This window comes from Nylanderia fulva, unplaced genomic scaffold, assembly GCF_048542155.1.
Source record: "Nylanderia fulva isolate GAGA-0341 unplaced genomic scaffold, ASM4854215v1 Scaffold24, whole genome shotgun sequence".
NCBI lineage: Eukaryota > Metazoa > Arthropoda > Insecta > Hymenoptera > Formicidae > Nylanderia > Nylanderia fulva.
In genome coordinates this window covers 450,944-470,974 of record NW_028190304.1, presented here as the reverse complement: position 1 = coordinate 470,974, position 20,031 = coordinate 450,944, and the positions used below count along the sequence as shown (strand labels likewise).

General features: G+C 33.1%; 1 protein-coding gene across 10 annotated transcripts in view; it reads right to left on the bottom strand.

Moving 5' to 3' along the window:
* Positions 1–20,031, bottom strand: part of LOC114934251 (protein gustavus-like) — a 284,303-nt gene that overhangs the window by 161,756 nt on the left and 102,516 nt on the right. Inside the window, exon 1 of one of the 10 annotated variants that reach the window (XM_085483222.1) lies at positions 3,864–4,973. The exons of 8 other annotated variants lie outside the window; for them this stretch is intronic. In XM_085483222.1, coding sequence (XP_085339348.1) covers positions 3,864–4,306 — 443 coding nt within the window. In that variant the 5' untranslated portion in view covers positions 4,307–4,973. Of the gene's footprint in view, positions 1–3,863; positions 4,974–20,031 lie in introns of those variants that run through there. One more of the 10 variants, XM_085483225.1, reaches the window with a different exon arrangement.

The window sequence follows — 20,031 nt, the reverse complement described above, 5'->3', positions numbered from 1 at the left end:
AGTTCTGTGGATTATAATAAATCGCGAGCATCCATAACTATATAGATAGAGATCTATCAATGATTTCATTTCTTTTAATATCCAAGAGTCATTGAGTGTACCCTTGCAAAAATTTAAATTTCATAACGCTACTCTTTATATACTGACGTTACAAATTTTCTCGTGAAATCGTTCTCATTTCCATAGTCTCAAAAAATCTCCTAATATTTGAAGAGAGAGCAAGTGCATTTAAAAATTATTAAATGTCAAAATTTTATTTTTTAATAAAGAAATAAATAATTTCCCTGCTCACTATTTTGAGCTACATAAAATAATTTTTTGATATATGTATTTAAAAAAAAATTTTAACTATTCTTGGTTATTTTTGTTTATTTTTATTCTATATTATAAAAGGCATAATTTACATCAAAAACATATTTGATTTAAATATTAATTTAAATTCTGTATTTAAAACATTTTCAACAATATAGGGAAAAACAATAAATCTCTATATTTTATTTTTTTAATTTTTTTTTGTAAGATATTATAAATGAAGACAAAATATTGTTCAATATGTCGCACAATATATTTATAGTTTATTCCCCGTAGTATAATGACAATGCATTAATTTTAATGAATTAAAAATGGGTTCTTTCGTCGACATTTGTTCTTTGCATTTTTTACTACGTCGATGTGAAAACAATTCATTTGGGAATGAATCGCTGGTTTAGCACATACAAATACTAGAAAAAAACTATATATCGATACAATCACAATAAATATTTCCTTGCTTCATACTTGATAGTAGTGTAACATAATCGAAGAGTTTTGAGAGGTAATAGCATTATAAATTATGAATATTCTTGATGGTCTCTTGTGTGATAAAACGATTTTTTGACTCTCGCAAAATCTTAAAAATGCATGCGTACGGTATTATATAGAATGGATTGAAAGGTTTACAATTTCTTTTTCATTGTGCCGTCACGAAATAATTTTTAACATTTTTATTAAAACACTAATGTAAATATAATATTTTTCTTTTAATCGATAACATCGAAAACTTTGAAACGTGAATATATTTTGCAAGAAAAACAATTTATCGAAAGATTTTCAATTATTATAAGGTGATCAATATTTGCATTGTTTTACTGCAGTTTTAAAATTATCAAATAAAATAATAATTCTGAATAATTTTGTTGTATTATGTGCACATTTTAATCTGACTATCAATATTTCTTCTTCAAATTTATCAACAACGCGATTACCCACAAAAATCAAATATAACAATTAAATATTATTTAAACTGAACAAAGAGAATTATCATTATTCAAGTTTAAAAAAGATATTCAGAGAAGAGATACAATAAAAAAAATTTATAAAATTTTAACGTTTTTAATACGCGAGACATACATCCTTGTCGAAAAATAGTCGACATTTCTTTTTTCATTATGCAAAGATGACTGCAAAAGTTTAAAGAACGCCGTGTTATTCGATGTTATTCGAGCTTTGAAAAAAATCTCCACACGCAAAATGGGAAATCGTTATTCTCATCCGCCAGAAATCGGCTTGCGTCCGTGCGAATGGTCAGCGGAAAAGTCCTCCTCCTCTTTTCACACAATTTTTTTCGCCGATGTGCGAGTACGTTTTTTTTATGAGCGATCAGCCTTTTTATTTCGAACCTATAAAAAGAGCCCCGCGGCGAACCGAAGATACGTGGTGCTTCTGGGATTTTGACGGGCGATCTCGCGTTACATACACATATCCTGCTCGGCCAATGAGATATACACGTACGTGCATTTGCATTGTGACGAATATCCCTCGCCAAGGATCGATCCGTCCTGTGATTCGAGTTTTTTCATATGCGAGGGAGTCAATGTCGGACGTGGAAATTAAGTCTTCTGTTTCCACGAATGACTGAATAAAATTTTCGATACTTTTCGGCTTTGACTTTTGCGGCTATAAAATGATATTTAGGCGAAAAAGCGCTATATGTAATATAATAATAATAATAATAATATTATATTATAAAATTATTTTATATACACATAATATATAATATATATAAACCTTCTTATAAAAAAAACCTTTCTCTTATAAAAAATTTAACTCTTTAAATAAATTTTCTTAAAATAATTTCAAAATTAATCTAAAATTAAAAATAATAATAAATATTTTAAAAAATTTTTGATCCATTAACAACTTTAAATTTCTTTTGAAGTTAAATGTATCTATTATTATTAGTTTCAATTTTCCGTTTCAGATTTTAAATAATTCCTTTTCGATTTTTAATAAACCTGAAATTTTACATTACATTTTTTATTTAAAGAATATAAAATTTGGATTAATCATTCTTTCTCAAATATAATTATTTTTATTAATTTATTATTAATAATTATTTAGGCTTATTTACTTATATTTTAACAGTGTAAAGACATCAAGATTATTTATTCTTAATTATTTAGAATTTCAATGATTTTATGTACGTATAAAGTGCAATTTTAGATTTTCGTAGGAAGATCAGACTTAAATCTTCTGTCAGTGACAATGACAGGTCATCAAGGAGAAAGAAGCTGTTTAGAACAGCAGATGAGAGAGTAGACGTTTATCGCTCTTTTATCGATGCAAAAAAATCTCAATATGAGAGACCAGATTATACGCCATTATATTAATATCGCGTTATATCGTGCATATCCCTTATAAATCTCCTCTTTCAAGAATATCGGCACCCTCGAATGAAACCTCCTTTGGAAATTGCCCCAATAGTGCAATTGAGGTAAATGCAAAAGCACGTTTCCTCTCTCTCTCTATGTATGTATATATGTATATATATATATACATATAGATACATGTATATAGATTCTAATATCCTCAATGTGTATCGAGCGTCCGCTTCGAGTCGAACGCGATATAATTGCACGATGAATATTCGATAACCGAGCCGCGAGTGCAATAATGTTGACTGCGCGATACGTTAATCGGCGAATGCACTCTCTGCTATTGTAGGAACACCTGGCACGGTGTCAGATTTCGAGTCGACTCGAGGTGACGACGAAATGTTTCTATTTCGCTGTCCGACCGAGGGTGCGTCCCTACACAAGGCACGAAGAGACACGGCCAATGAACTGATGCGTCGCGTGTCCGAAAAGCTTTACGACCGCATTACGACGAAGTTTATCCTCGGCGGCAAACTTTATCTCCGTGACGTGTATAAAGATATTTTACAATAAAATAATGCTAGATGATTTATATCCTGATAAAGTTGCAAAGAAATTTAATTTTTCACAATTTCGTCAGCTTGGTCGGGAGGTCATTCTAAGTAAAAAATGTTGAGTGAACATCAGATCCTACTTCAATTAATCATATAGCACCACAAGAAGTTAAATTTTTATTTAAAAATATGGCAATAAATAGTAGATTTATTTATCTATAATTAATTTAAAATATTAAACATTCTATTGAAAAATTAACAATTATTATTGGAAAGTAACAATCTAGTATGAATTATAACAACTGCTCCTGGAACTCAAAAGTTTAAAATAAGGTCTATGTTCATAAGGATCGCCCTGTACATTGTATCTAATTTTATTCCATAATTGTATTCATCAATTAAATGGATTTCGAAAAACCAGTGCGTTTGTTCTCTCGAAGAAAGAAATGCGAAGCACGATATCGAAACTGTAACGCCCTAATCCTTGAATGACACAACACGAATTATATACGAGTCGTCTCCGGGTTGAAGTAATTAGAGAAACGATTTTACAAATCGATGTCGAAAACGTGACAGCGCAAGCAGACGACACCACGCCCGAGAGAACCGCAGACCTCAGAAGCTCGCGCAATCCGCTGCAACCCAATAATGATCTCCACTCTAGGGGATCACTCACCTTGTTTCCATACCAGAATCCACAAGGATGTCACGCTGCGCGCCGTATGTGAGGCGATGCTCCGTCGAAGGTGGCGGATGTGCTCGTGGCACTCCTTCAAAGTGTCGTCTACGTTGACGGTGCTGTTGTTGGAAGTGATGCTGATGGTGCTGGTGCTGCTGCTGTTGTTGATGGTGATGATGGTGATGATGATGGTGGTGATGGTGGACAATCGACGGATTAATTTGGATGCGATGAATCGCGCCTGGGACTCTCCAGCAGAGCACATATGGGATCACAAAGTTAGGTTTGACCTGCACCAGCGGTAGCAGGCGATACTCGATCTCGCGGGGATTGTAGGCTCGGCCGGAATTGGTATTTCCGCTCGTGGATCCGCGCACCAGAAGACGACCCTCTCCACGGAGGACGTTGTAGTTGCGCCAGCCAAGGTCACGGGGTAACATGTCACGAGGACATCCCTGCCAACCGCGGACTACCGGCTGCTCCTTGCGCGTCTCGTCATAATGTCAAGGATATCCCACATCTGTCCTTCTTGGCACCAATCTTGGGATTAAAGGGAACTCGCGAACTCGAGTTCCGCGGGACGATGATGTATCGATGACGGATCAATCGAGCAGGCAGACTGTCCTGAATGGTTGTAACGATGAGGGATGTACCGTTAGACAAGAGAAAGGTAGTATTAGCGATTCCACGCGCAGCCGTTTAAATACACTCGGCAATCGATAGTCTTCGTGCACTCGCCGCCACTGAGAGATACCTGCGGCGAATTCCGACACAGGAACATTCGTAATAAGACCCTCTTTTTCTATCCCTCTATATCTCTTACCCCCGTAACAAACTCGATTAATTAGTACTTTTTTTTTTTACATCCAACGTGTTCGCTCGCGAATAATGCCGGGCGTACCAGACTCGGGCGAGACCGGACGACTCGGGAGCGTCATCCTCGAGCAGCGGAAAGCGCGTGTGCTCGCGGAGGAAATTCGGGATCACTGGGAGGACCGGAGGAGGGCGGCGAGACAGGCGCCCGAGACACTCCCTTCTCGCGCGACAGCACTCCGACCTTAGGATCGACTTCCACGACCGGAGCCGAACGAACCCAACGAACGAACCCAACGAACGAACGAACGGACGTGGAACGAAAGGCGAGAGAGAAATGCAGCCCCCAAGGATCGCGCCACGAATTTCAAACCGTGGCTGCGCGCGCAATTTACGTGCCCCAGGGCTGCCTCAAAAGAAAGGTCCGCGACACAGAGAGAGAGAAAGAGAGAGGTGTATCTTGATTGGGAAAATTCGGGAATTGAAATGCCGTCGTCGGTGTCTTTGACACCGAGTTACCCCTTTGATATCTCCAAGTTTTCAATGAATGTGGAGAACGTTCAAGTCGATATCGTGTTATATATATATATATATATATATATATATATATATTTTTTTTTTTTATTATTTTAATATATTTTATTTTTTATTTCTTTAATATTTTAATTTCTTTTTAGATGAGTAGTATCAGGCTTATTATAAGAAAATGTCAAAAATATATCATTTGTATATTCATAATAGGTCCGAGTTACCCCTTTGATATCTCCAAGTTTTCAATGAATGTGGAGAACGTTCAAGTCGATATCGTGTTTATATATATTTTATTTTTTTTTATTATTTTTTATTTCTTTAATATTTTAATTTCTTTTTAGATGAGTAGTATCAGGCTTATTATAAGAAAATGTCAAAAATATATCATTTGTATATTCATAATAGGTCTTTTACAGATTTGAGTAACTTTTTGTGCTACTGAGGCAGATGAAAGTCTTCAACACAATGTCCACAAGTTTCAGATTATATTAACACAGCGCAAACAATAAAGTGTCCTATGACATTATTTATCATCGCAATTATGCAAACGAAACGCTATTGATTCGCGAATCGAATCAGTAGTATAAATTATGCTCGCAATTTACAAGGGAAACACAAATCGCGTCAGTGAACATTGGCAAAAGGTAGCTAATTTGCCACTCAAGGGATATATTTAGTTTGATCTTAGATAAAATTTAAACGCTTTCTCGTCTGTGTGAGCGACAGGATAATTAAATGACTGTCTATTTGAAAAGCCACCTCTCTCAAGAGACGATACGAACCGCGTACAGCAAGTAGTAAACGTCCACTTAGCGATGTCTAAATGTCAGTCACCAGAAGTCAGCGATATCTTTGACCGATAAAGAAATTGCGTTGAAATTTCGTGTTAGTCATTCTAACGCAAGAGACTTTCAGCAAATATATGAAAAGCGCACGCAAATAAGAACCGATAAACTTTCCTCCATCCTTATCATTGTTTTCCAACGATTGCAGTCAGTCCATGTCATTATCGTGATTTCACGTACGTTGCAATTAATTCAATATAGTAAATAATAAGAAAATGCAATCTTTTTTCGAACAATATATACATCGCAAATAATATTACATATAAGACGTAAATAATATTAATTTAGTATAAATTTAAGCGTTCAAAAAATAGATTAAAAGATCTCAATCTTTTATATCTCCAATAATTCCCAGGTGATTATAATTAAAAAGATTTATTATCAAAAACTGTCATTGAAATGTTTTATGATATAGTAAATTTGAAGCTTAAGAAATTTATTATATATTTATTTAATATTTAATATTTATAATTTATTGTATAAAGAAAGCAGCAGCTAATACGTATTAAAATAGCGATAAAAAAGTTTCTGGGGGTAGTCAATTGAAATGGAACACCTTATATTTATAATTTTCATTTATCCTATATTTATATGATATATTAACAAAAAATGAAATCAATTTTCAATCAGCCGTTTAATCAGAACTGCTATAGAGCACGAATCAGGCATGAAATCTCGATTAATACGGTGTTATATGTGTCCGCGCGATGCTGTTAGCCTGATTTCTTTCCACCGGAATGACACTGCACCTGCACCTGCATCGGCGCCACCACCGCGATCAAAACATTCGGAAATTCCGCAGAAGGAGAGAGAGTACTAAACATAAGTCACGAAGGTCGCTTGCACCTGCTCGCTTGGCGTGCAACCCTTGTGTGCCGTGCAATTCTGCAGGTGCATCTCGGAGGTGCATCGCGAATCAAGGTCAACGTCTCGTATGTCAACAATTTATTTCTATCCGTATTTTTTTTTTTTTAATATTACATAAGGAATACACGCAGTTTTATTCATCCAAAATATATAGAAGTATATTTTCCTTTTTGCATTTTTAATTTTATTTTCTTCCAAAACAACTATTTAATTTTCATGTTTTTTTTTGTCACGCATCAAACATCTCATTCATCTATGTATCGAAAATTATATAATTTTAGTCGAATTTACATTATGTAATAACGCTGATTGAACTCAAATGCGATTATCATGTTAGGTATCATAATATCGTGCCGTTAATCAGCCCGTGATAATATTAGAGGTATATCTGGTTTAATTAACCGCTTAATTGATTAATGTATTAATCAAGATAGAATTACACATCGCCCAACACACGTGGAACAGCGTTGTTATACTCGTCAAGCAATATTTACCTGTTTGTTTCCATCGGTTAATATCCATATCCAACTTAAATATTGATGAATGCAATTGTCATTCGCATAATGCACGAATAATAATCATATCATTGAGTCACACAAGATTCCCAATGAAATTACACGCGTCACAGTCGAATGAACCATTGTGTACACAACTGTTGATTATTAGACCTATTGTCCTTGGTGGAAAAAAACAGAGGCATTTATTTTTAATTTTGAGGAATTTGCTTCTATAAAAAAACAAATTATATTTTTAAAATTAAAATGTTTTTCTCTCAGCGAAGAGACGCAAATCGATTGTCATAGGTAAAAGGAACGAAGGTCTTATTCGAAAATCGAAAGTAGTCACTTTCACGGTCGAGAATCTCGATTATATACATAAATATATTTTCCCGCGACGATAAATAAATTTGTAACCTAGTAAAAGATCGACCTGGATTATTATCCTCCGCGAAAATGGATAAACGTAATAGATTCGAAACAAGGTTGGCGGTGACATATCACGTCAGTGCTAGGTGAACAAATTCTTCTACGTTCTATCCTCCAGTCGAGAATATGTCAAGTGATGGTTAAAGATCCGCGTTGCATTCTTCAAGTATTAAAGAAAAAAGAAGCGAGATCCTCCTTTCCAAGGATATGTCAAACTGACCTTCCTCGTCGTTCGTAAATCAATCAATCTTATTATTGCGTATCCTCGGACGTGAAAGATGCTTATATCGATCTCTTGTATGTTTGCACAAAATGTCACACAACGTTAAATTCTTGTAAACAAATTACGAGATTGTCCTATCCGCGCATGTTTATTAATGTTATTTTTAAATATACGTATTTCACAAAAAATTTTCCTTGATACAGAGCACATTTAATACATAAAATATATGGTAGCAAAATTCTAATTGTTTATAATATCGAGTTAGAAAAATAATTTTAGCTTACACATGATATTTCTATTTTATTATTAAAAAAAATATATGATCTTCTTTTCCTACATATATATATATATATATATATATATAATTTTATAATTATTTTATTATTAATATAATTTATATTAATAATAAAAATAATTTAGTATTATTAAATTTATTATATAATTATTTATGTTCAATATTATTGTCATATTATAATTTATATATGTGTATATATATATAATTAAAAATTCGCGTTCCATCAGTGATAAAAAATTGAACAAAAAATCGATACGTCACGATTCTCGGGGTACAAGCAGAACGTGCCGCGCTGACCTTCGTCGACGATCGCTAAATCGATCGATCATCGCAAAAGATGGGGAGAGTATCTCTTTCGCTCCGATCGCGCCGAGTCTCGCATAATTGTTGTTGCAAGGACTAATTTGTCAAAGGGAAAGAGACCGGGACTGTCGATAGTCGAGTCGACGCTCTTTTCCTGTGCCGATTTTTCGATTCAATCGCCGCGGAAAATTTACTTCTCCATTACTATAATAATAAGAGAGACAATCTGTATTCTCCGCGTGCGGATAAATAATATCTAGCGCGATAGGTAAATATTAATTAATATCTAATATCTAATCGATCGGTAATGCATCGTCGCGGCGACGAAGAGGCATTAATTAACATCCGATAATCGCGGATTAATTTTGCACACGCAAAACCCTTTTGTTCCCTCCGAAACCTTAAACGCAGCCGGCATCAATCGATGTCTCGATATCGGAGCGAATCAATTTTTCAATGGCCGTCTGCGTAGCGTAATAGAGTTGTTGCGAGTAATTTGTCAACAAGAGGGATGTTAAAACTCTGTAGAGAGTTTTCCTCGCGCGTTTTCGCGAGGAAACGCTTTTAGTTGACATGTCGACATCGATTCGAGTTTTACACTGATTACGTTTCGTTGATAGATGCGCGACGCGGACGTGGAAAAATGACATTAAATAAATATAAGCGCGCGGAAGCGTTAAATAAAGCAAAATTATTCCGTGCAAGTGGGAATTATTTTTCCTTTTAATCGTACAACGACGTATATTTCTTACACAAAATATGTATATATACAGCCACCTTTTTCAAATTCTACGAACGTAAATAATATTCAGATTATATTGTACGAAGCCATTGTTATAACGAAGGAAGTTCGAAAAATTGTACAGCTACAATCGTATGGTCTCCTATAAAACATATTGTTATCGATGTATGGAGAATATCTCTGCCCTGCTCTCCCAGGTTCTTATACTAGGTACACGAAAAAAATATTTCCAATTATATTCAACCAATTCATTTCACTCCGCTGTAGCTCGTGCATTGTGTGCTATATCAATAAAATCGACCGTAGAAATTTTACGAAAAAAGAAGTAACGAAAACAAAACTTTAGCTCACGAACGAACATTCAAAATGTATTAATTCGTAAAAATATTTAACGAGATAAATTATGAGATAAACGCGAGATATAAAATATGTGTATAATTACGGTAATCATTTATTCTAAAGGATAATCCTTTATTTCAAGTAACTGTCCTTTAGATTTATTCATTTTTCTCAGAACTCAATATTGTCCTTTATTTTTTTGTCAATTATCGTAAGAATTTTTATGAAAACAACGGAACTATTATCTATAATTAATTTAAAAAAAAAAACAAGAGTTTGTTTCAACATAATCCAATAAGTTTCAAACTATAAGAATAATAAGTAAACTTCTGATAATCGAGAGGTAAGTTTAGTTTTAAGTTTAAATTTTGAATGTGGAGGTCGATAACTTTTTGGTTTGAAATTGATTTGAAGACATGTTGAAACAAAACCCTAAAAAAACTTTCAGGTTCATCCTTTATTTTCCCTCATTATGTCAGAAAATAAAGATACGGTCACCGTATCTCTATATATAACGCGTGTACTTACCAAACTTGCATCATTTCTATTTCGGATCCATAAAGTAACGATATTAACGTTAATTACCGTACAGATAGGATACGGATAGGCTGTATATGTAATTACGGTTCGAGGTAAATTTCGATCATCACGGGTTGATAACGCGAATACATACATAACGCGGGCGCACGTGATATAGAAGCCGCGCGTCCTGTGATTTCTAAGCGGTTCCCGTCAGAAACGCCCGATTCCATGGTAACGATGCCGGTACAATGCGATAAATGTTCTATTACGCAGGTCCAATCCCTTCGCGACGCATAGTACACACCGGCCGAGGCGAAATTCAAGGGCTCCATTATGTTGCCCGAGTGTCAACGAACGCGCACCTCATGTCAAGTGTATCCACGATTCTTAAAAAAAAAAAAACGCTTACGAAAATTTTGACAATACTTTTTCTCTCGTAGTTAACGGTCCGTTTCAATGTAAAACAGGTGAATTATTAAAAAAATTTTAGATAAGAGCTAAATAGAGAACTAGAGAGAGTTAAAGTGATCAAAAGAGAATTAAAAAGATCTAGAGGGATAACTAAAAACAGCTGAAGAGAGCTAAAGAGCGCTGAATAGAGCTAGAGAGTTAAAGAGAGAGCTAAAGATAGCTGAAGGGAGCTAAAGAATTAAAGAGAGAGCTAAAAAGGGTTAAAGTGGGCAAAAGAAAATTAAAAAGAGCTAAAAACAGTTGAAGAGAGCTAAAAAGAGCTTCTGAATAAACTATATTCAACAGGAAGTAATATAATATTGGCAAAATATAATTATCGTGCCTTGTTGCATTTGTTCGTGATACAAAATTGTTACAAAGTACTCATTAATCAAAGTTTCATTCATGTTACACGATTATGCTTTACAAGATTGTTTCAGGATCGTTTGCAGGATTTATGTAGGTATAATGGTTCAAGATTATTCCTAATTTTGTTGAGAATAAGGTATATTTTTACGTAATAAAAAAATTCGACGATATACGAGAAATGCTCCGTCGAGATGGAATATCTCGCTGATGGAAAAAATAATTGTAGAAAAAAATGAAGAAAAATCGTCGGTTCGCTTTTCGAACGTAAAAAGACCTCGAGATTTGCAGCGCGAGCGTGCGTGCGAATAGCAAGAAACGAGAGAGAGAGAGAGAGAGAGATGCAGGAGAAATCTGCATGCCCGGCGTTACGTCCGAAACGTGATGTCCTTACGAAACAACAATCATTGTCCTTGTCTGACATCCAAGCGGAGGCAACCACGCGGTATGCGACGCGAAATTTGCTGATAAACACGCGCGTGTAACCTCGCGTATTGTGGAAATACAGAAGTATGTCGCGCGGAAATGCGACGCCTCGATGATTGATTATTAAATTTCGGACGCGTGACATACAATTTTATATACGTATATCGAAACACGTTTCCTCCGTGTATCGAGCGCAGAATTTGAACCGTCCTTCGTTCAGACACGTGTCTCGTTTCCTTGTGAGAACATTTTTTCATCTTTTAGATTTTAGACCTTTCTTTTATTTAAATATTCCAATGACAGCCGAAACGTTGTATTTTAATTAATTATTTATAATAAATGATTGCCAGTTTTGGTCGACTTTTATCATTGAGGAAAGATTTTTTTTAATTATTACTGGCGAACCTTAAGGATTATTATCTGTTAAATATTCCAGTTATAATCAGAGAATTTTTTGAAGTATCTCTTTAAAATAGGTTCTTTATTACGTCTTCATAAGAAAGAAAAATAAAGAATCTTATTTCAAATGTTGTATTTAAAAATGTACTGAAAAGAACTGAAGAATTTTCAGTCTTTTAAAATAAACATTTTTTCTACGCGTAAGATTTTTATTTCTTTATCATTAAAAATTAATATAAAATAAAGAATGTTGCATATTCGTGGTTTTATCGTATAAATTGCATTAATTTCGATTAAAATCTGAACAAATATTATTCTTAAGAAATGTAATCAAATTCATTAAACTTCTCTGCTTACGTGTGAAAATTATAGAAAGCATTCATGATACAATGTCGATCAAATATCAGCAACGTCATTAAATTAGACTTGCAACAACTTGCATCATATATTTTATTAAAGTAAATTTAGCATGTTACATTTGCTTTTCTCTTTGCTTTCTAATAAGCAATGTATAATATTAAAACTGCTTTAAAAGGTCTATTCGTGACAAAATTTGCAAAATTCTATTAATTATTTAATATGCGATATATTACGTGTATATCCTGATATAAATTGTTGTGTATCAGAATTATATTTACAATTATAGATCGTGTGGATTTAAAATTGTAAATAAAATTTTATTTTGAATCATAGATGATTTTAAAAGAATTTTATGGGATTTGTAGTATCAAAGTATATCTACACTTAAATCTTGTAAAACAATTCTTTGAGAATGTTTAAATGTAACTTTTTCAAATAATTACTTTTGTTATGTTTTCTAATGGTTATTCACTCCTTCGAGAAGAAAAAAACAGAGTTATTTCAAATACTATATTTAAATATAATACTAAAAAGAACTAAATGATTTTCACAAGATAAACATTTTTTACTTGCATAATTTTTATTTGCACGTTTTCATTTTTTTATCCTTGAAAATTATAACAAAAATACATATTGCATATTCAGTATTTCGAGACATTCCATATCTAAAAGAAAAAAAGAGATATTTACATTTATAATATATTTTCAATAAATACAACATAATATTTGAAAAAGCCTCTGAATCCCAATAAACATCCCTCAGGATTCCCTGATTTTTCCAACAGGAACACGAAGTCTCTGAGAAACCCATATTTTTTCTGGGGAAACACCCCGAGCATATTGTACACATATAGACGTATATATGATTATTGCGTGTTACGTCGGGGCTGAAACCATTCGTCGACAAATTCGGCTCCGTGAATTTCAATAGCGCGGTTTGGGCTCGTTAAAACTTTCGAAAAATCAAGCGTCGATGCGTCGAGCGCGAAATTTTTCATCGTGGGGGCACCGGCCGACGGCCCTGGGGGCGCCTCGTTCAACCCTCTCACCCTCATCCACCCTCTTTGGCCCGTCAAGGGCGACTCGCGTCGCGGAAAGAACCCTCGCGCGACCATTGGCTCACGGGTTCGCGCAGGCGCGTCGCTAGGGAAAGAGTATCCCTATCGATCCGTCGCGCGATGACGCTCTGTTCTCTCTCTCTCTCTCTCTCTCTCGTCGACCCTTTCCACCCTTCCGCTCCACCCTCGATCCGTGCGCCCTCGCTCCCTTTCGGGCACGCGAGATCCCCGACGATACGACGTGGACCACAACTACTGCGCTGCCGACGACCTTCGTCGACGACGTCGCCGTCGCGACGCGGCTACGTTTCAACCCTTAACCCATTAAAATCCGCATTTTCATTTCGAATTGTTTTGCATTTAATGAATAATGGACTAATTATGGGAATTTATATTAGTATTTATTATTAGTTAACGATCATTGAAATCTGTTGAAATGTATCAAATAGTGGTGATAATTCTAATATACATATATGTATATGAATATATATTTGGGGATACATTCTGTGTTATATGATTCTCATTATGTAAATGTTCGAGAATACGTTGTTTATTATAATAGAAACAAGATTATTTGATAGCAAATAAAACATATTATGACAGTAAATAAAATCAAATTATATATATGATATATAATCATGTGTGTAAAATATTTATATATAATCATATAATGTATAAAATAAAATTTGACATACTTAATATTTTATATAAAATATTCATTGTTCATTATAAAAGCAATACAAACAATTTGTCCGACATAATTACGTAAAATGAAATAATATATATTTATAAAATAAAATAAAACTTTTTTTATTATCTTTTAGAACAAAGCAGAGAAAGAGATTTAAGAATTTTCATTATGTAACTTAAATTATGTAATATTAAGCATTTTAAAGGCTTTCTCTGAAGATAAGGTTCTTCTAATAAAGATTTAAATTATATAATTTCTTTTTATAATTTATCCATTATATAATTCGACGAAATGTAAAATCTAAAGAAAGTTTAAATCTAAAAATTAACAATTTCGAATTTATCTATCGCTTATTTTATAGAAACTTGTGTATCTACAAGACTTGTCAAATTTTTTTACCGCGTTATAGTAGTATCGCCTTTGCTTATTATACGGCGATTTATACACTGCGTAAACTTTCTTAATGACATTTCTAGAATTTTCGTATTTCGACATTGTGAGCGAGATGACAGAGATAAAGAAAACACTTTTACCAGTTCTCGCTCCGTTTTGTTGCGCATAGAAATTATGTCGGTTGGGCGGAACTTATTTTAGCGCGACCAAGTTTCGACCAAGAGAGGACTTGTTTGGATTCTCTCTTTTCAATGTAGAACAATGTAGAAAACAGGAAAGCAACTTGCTTGCCACCAATTGCGTTTTAGAGCTTGGAAATGTGAGAAGAGCCGACGCGCTCGATATCGTAATCCAGTTAAGTATCGTGCATTACAAACACGATACGTGTAACGTGACGTAGTATGAAGTGCTTAAAGTGCGTTTTAAGTATGAAAATTCTCTGAAAATTCCATTGCAAAATAATCCGTCGCGCGTACAAGCGCGATTGTTTCAATTAATTCATAAAATTGCTGTCATAGTTTTTTTAATATTCATCTCGTAATTAAAAAAAGGAAAAAAATACTGTTGCATAATTTCTGCAGCCAACTCGCGCATGTAGTGTTTCTATTTTTTATTGCAATGATTTAGCATAGTTGTTTAAATTACTCTAATTGCGCGTGTGTGTGTGTAATAATTTTGCAAATGTATTTAACAACGCGCTACAGTAAAAGTACAGCTGTTCTAATAAAAGCTGGAATTTGTGTACATCTCTTAAAGCTGGTATATTCAAGGTGAAATGTTTTAAATGCTGTGTATATATGTATGTGAGAAATTAATTTCAAAAATATATTTCGAAACAAATATTTCAGAAAATTTATTAAAATATCGTACTTTATAATATCCTCGTTTTTCTCTTTGCAACTGGTTTTTCTTTTACATACAATTCAAAACGCGATAGAAAAAATTATTTAAAGAGCGCTAACGGTTGATTGAAAAATAGCGTTATTTTGCAAAATTATCGATATACAATTCATATTAAAATTTCCCGGGACTTTCAGTAGGAATCGATCCGTATGCAGCTGTGCACTTGAGTGCAGCGTTAAGTGCACCTTCGACATGCTAGTTGCGTGAAGCGACAGGTATAGATTAGATAATCGAAACCAGCAGTCTCAAACGTAATTGACAGATGATAAGGCCAATGCACCTGCACAACGACAATTTGCGGTAATACATCGCGGAAAAACAAACGATAATAAGCCATTCCGAGCAATAACATATAATATTAGCAATATCGAGAATTTTCATACCAATGAAAATATTAATCCAAAAAGTTCGAATTATTAATTACTAATAAAGATACGAAAATATTAATCCGAAAAGTTTGAATTATTAATACAATAATGGTTTCATGGGCGTACGATTTTTTTTTAAGGGGATCCTAAACGTCATCCCATTTTATCGATAAAATATCATTTTTGCGCACTCTTTTCTTTTTATTAGTTGAATAAAACAATGAATGCTTTTCCATGATTAAAATACATATAGAAACAAAGTGCGGAGCTATCGATTTTATGTTAAAAAATACAAAAATAATTTTTTGAAATTAAAAAATTAAAAATTTTTGTTGTTTAAGATCTTCTTAAATAGCAATAAAATTACTGAAAAACATTGCAGATCTTAATTCGTTCTTTAAATTCGTAATTTGATTGTAAAGGGAAAACGCGCGCGACACACTCCGCAAAATTCCACGGCGGAAGATAAAGAAATAGAATCAAAGAACTCGTTTCGTTTTAAGGGAAGAAGAGGACGCTCTCTCAGAAAGGAAAGAAGAAAGATGGAGAAAGAGGGGTGGATCTACGAGAAGTTGGCAGATTGAATATTTAAGAGTCCCGTGCTCTCCTTCCGCGTGGAAAATCGAACGCTGCTTCTCCATTAAGAGGTAAAGTATATATATATACGCGAAGGAAAACAAGAAATAAAAAGAGTGGAATGATTCCCTCTTGCAAGATTCTCCCACCGGCATTTTTTTTTTTCATTTTCGCCCGAAGGTTAAATTTGTACCACTGTACCTTGATTGCCGATAATGGAAAATGCACCTCAACGCGCCCCAAACTTTCGCGTTTACTTGTGTATTTCATAAAGAAACTACTTGTCAATAAAGGAAGATGATTAAGGAAAAATAAATAAATAAATAAATAAATATGGCGATTTTTCCGATTGTTTTGTGCAACGCGGAATTGGATAAATATATACACGTCGGACGAAGCGTGGAAATTTCTTCATATAACGCGAAGCCGTTGCATCATTGATTTTACAGTGTAACATGAACTTTTATTACAAGGTGATTTATTTTAATCATACAAACCAATATTTGGATATCACGGGGTTAAAAAAATGTATTAGAAAAGTTATAGGATTTCGAAGAGGACATAACATAGTGACCTAGAATTATTCTTGGATGATGTTTTTCAAAGTTTCATTAAAAATCAACCTAGATTTTTATAAATAAAACCACTCTAATTTTTTTGTATAAATCGATTCCTTGCAATATTTGACATAAAAAGTTATAAAATAATTTACGAGATATTTCAATTTTATGAATTTGATGAAATATCTCGTAAAATACTTATTTTTCAATGTTCTTACTTTAATATTTCAATTCTTACTTTTATTTTTCTGCACAACGTAAAAAGAGAGAAAACAATTACTCGAAAGAAAACATATAATAGTTTTTATAAAAAAATATATAATTTGCAAACTGCTACATATTTTTCATTTCTCGTGTTTTCCAAATATTTGCCTGTTTAAATTAAAATAAATGTATGTATCTCTGTGTCACATATATTCTGTTTTCAATCCATCTATAGAGTTAAAGCGCAAGCATAAAATAATTTTTGAGAAATTTTGTTTTGTTTTGTTAATTTCTCGTTCTCAAATATTATTAAAAAAAAAATACAATATTAATGCAATATATAAATAATCACTTCTTGCAAGGTAAAAAAACATTATTCGAGCAGCTTCTCAACATAAAGTACAAGTGAACAATTTAAATGTCAATTGCAAAAATAAAGAAAAGAGCCATTGAAATTTTTCCGAGACTTAAACACTCAATTATTACTCGATCGTGACGAAATTAAATCGGAACGAAATTTAATCGGTCAAATATATTACGCTAAATATCTGTCATAGCAGTCACTAGATCGTCTGAATTATTTTAATTACTTGATCGCGTCAAAATTTAAAATTCAATATTATAAATCGGACGATGAAGGTGAAAAAGAAGTCTCGTCCAAGAAATTAACTTAATTTTCTCGATGGAAGGGTCGCCGTCTCGCGATACTTTAATGAAAGACTTAACTTTCATCTTTTCTATATGCATACTTTCATCCCAAAGTTGCAAATTGTTGCAAGATTCCTGATGTGTCTAATCCTTCCTTAGATTACTTCGAAATCAAACATTGGAATATTTTTCATTAACATTTATAGTTTTTCTCGCAATATATCAATGCGTTTATATTCTTTCTAAAATAATAGTAGAGTTTTTAAACGACTGCCTGTAACAAAAACACGTATTCCAGGAAGCTAATTTTATCGGGGAATAATTTTGTATGAAAATGAGCTTAACTCGCTTAAATTATTTAAATATTCTTTCAAAACGTAATGAAAAAGTTAATCGCAAAAAGCGAGCTAATAATCTGCTTTTCGCAAATATCCTCCCACTGTTTTTCGAAAATATCACAAGCGCAAAATGACGATTCGTCACTGTCGTCTATTTCTGGGTAACGTTTCTGGGTCATTTTTTGTCGCGACGAGTGATCCAAGCTTGCGACCGATGAAATATCCGAACGTGACGAGGAAACAGACATATATCGCCTAAAGTGAATTTTGTGGAAAATGTGAGCTGCATACGATTGATATTCCCAGTTTCAATAAGATGGAAAGATTTCAATATATACGATTCTCGTATACACAAATATCTGTATACAAGTAGCGAGGAATTAAATTGTCTCGGTCATTATCATTGCCTGATCGTGAGAAAATTGAAAAATCAAAATTATAAATATTCATTTGTTGAAACATCAATTAATTAATAGATACATGTCGGTAAAATATCTGCTTTTATATGTTCAAATGTATATTCCAATGTGTGTAATTAAAATTGATTGAAAAGTACATTTGAATAATATTAATCCTATATAAGTCAAATTGTTATCGCGACGCTATCAATTAATAGATACGCGTCAGTTAATAAAATATTTGCATTTTATATATTTGTCTCGAGAATTTTTAAATGTACATCCAACGTGTGTGATGAAAATTTATTGAAACATTTATATTCGAATAATTAATTTTATAATATAAGTCAAATTATTATCGCGACGTTACGCGAGATATCAATTAATAAACGCATGTCAGTTAATAAAATATACCTGCATTTTATATATTTGTGTCGAGAATTTTTAGATGTGTATCCGACCTGTGTGCGATTAAAAATTGAAAAATTTATTTGAATAATTAATCCTATATATATATATATATATATATATATATATATATATATATATATATAATACAAGTCAAATCGTGACGTTACGCGATATCAAGTAATAGATGTCAATTGATAAAAAGCCCGCATTTAATATTCATCTCGAAAATTTTTACATGTACCTATATATGTGATTAAAATTTATTGAAAAATTTATTTGAACAATTAATCTTATAATATGATATAAGCAGTGTTTGCTGTTATCTAAATAAAATTATTAGATAATGATGTAGATAAAACTTTGTGGCGTCATCTTAATTTTATATAGATAATAAAAATATGTATTATTCATATCTGCATTTTAGATGAAAAAAGTATTATCTTTACAAAATTATCTAGAATAATTTTCAGATAATCTTGATTTAGAATCATAGCGCATAAAAATATTTCAATAAATAATGGAACTGGAGCGCAATGAGCGATAAAAAATTTATAAATAAAAATCCGAACACATACATTTTTATATCCCTTTTGTAATTTACATAATTTTATCTTTTATCCAGATATATTTAAAACAAAATCATCTACATCTTAAGACGAGCTTACACATTTTGATCTCATCTTTTTCTCCAGCTAATTTAAAAATGATCTAAGCACAACACTGAAGATAACTGAAATTGTTATCGACGATACTTTGAGAAGCGTCAAGAATATTGCACAGTTAGCGAGGATGACAGTGCGAGTATCGAAGCAAGGGGATTTCTTCGTCGAAAATAAGCCACGGGAGGGATGAAGGATAGAGAGACGAGGGTGTACACAAAGTACCAAGGGTGAATGGCTCCATGTAAAACAGCTCCACCCTCTTCATTCCTCTCTTAGGGTGCTCTCTTCTTTCTCCTTCCATTGATCCATCGAAGCATTGTTTCTATGCGCTCTCCTGCTTTTTTCCCTCTTTTCCGGAGAAGCATCGTCATTTTTCAAAGTGTCGGAAGCGTTCATATATGTATATATGGTATATAGATATATATTGCATAGATGTATACATATATCGCAATCCCTCGAAATTTCGAACCAGCAGCGCTGCTCAAATATGTGTTTCCGAATAGAGGCTATTTTATTTGAAATATATAGCGATAGCAATATTGCTGTTA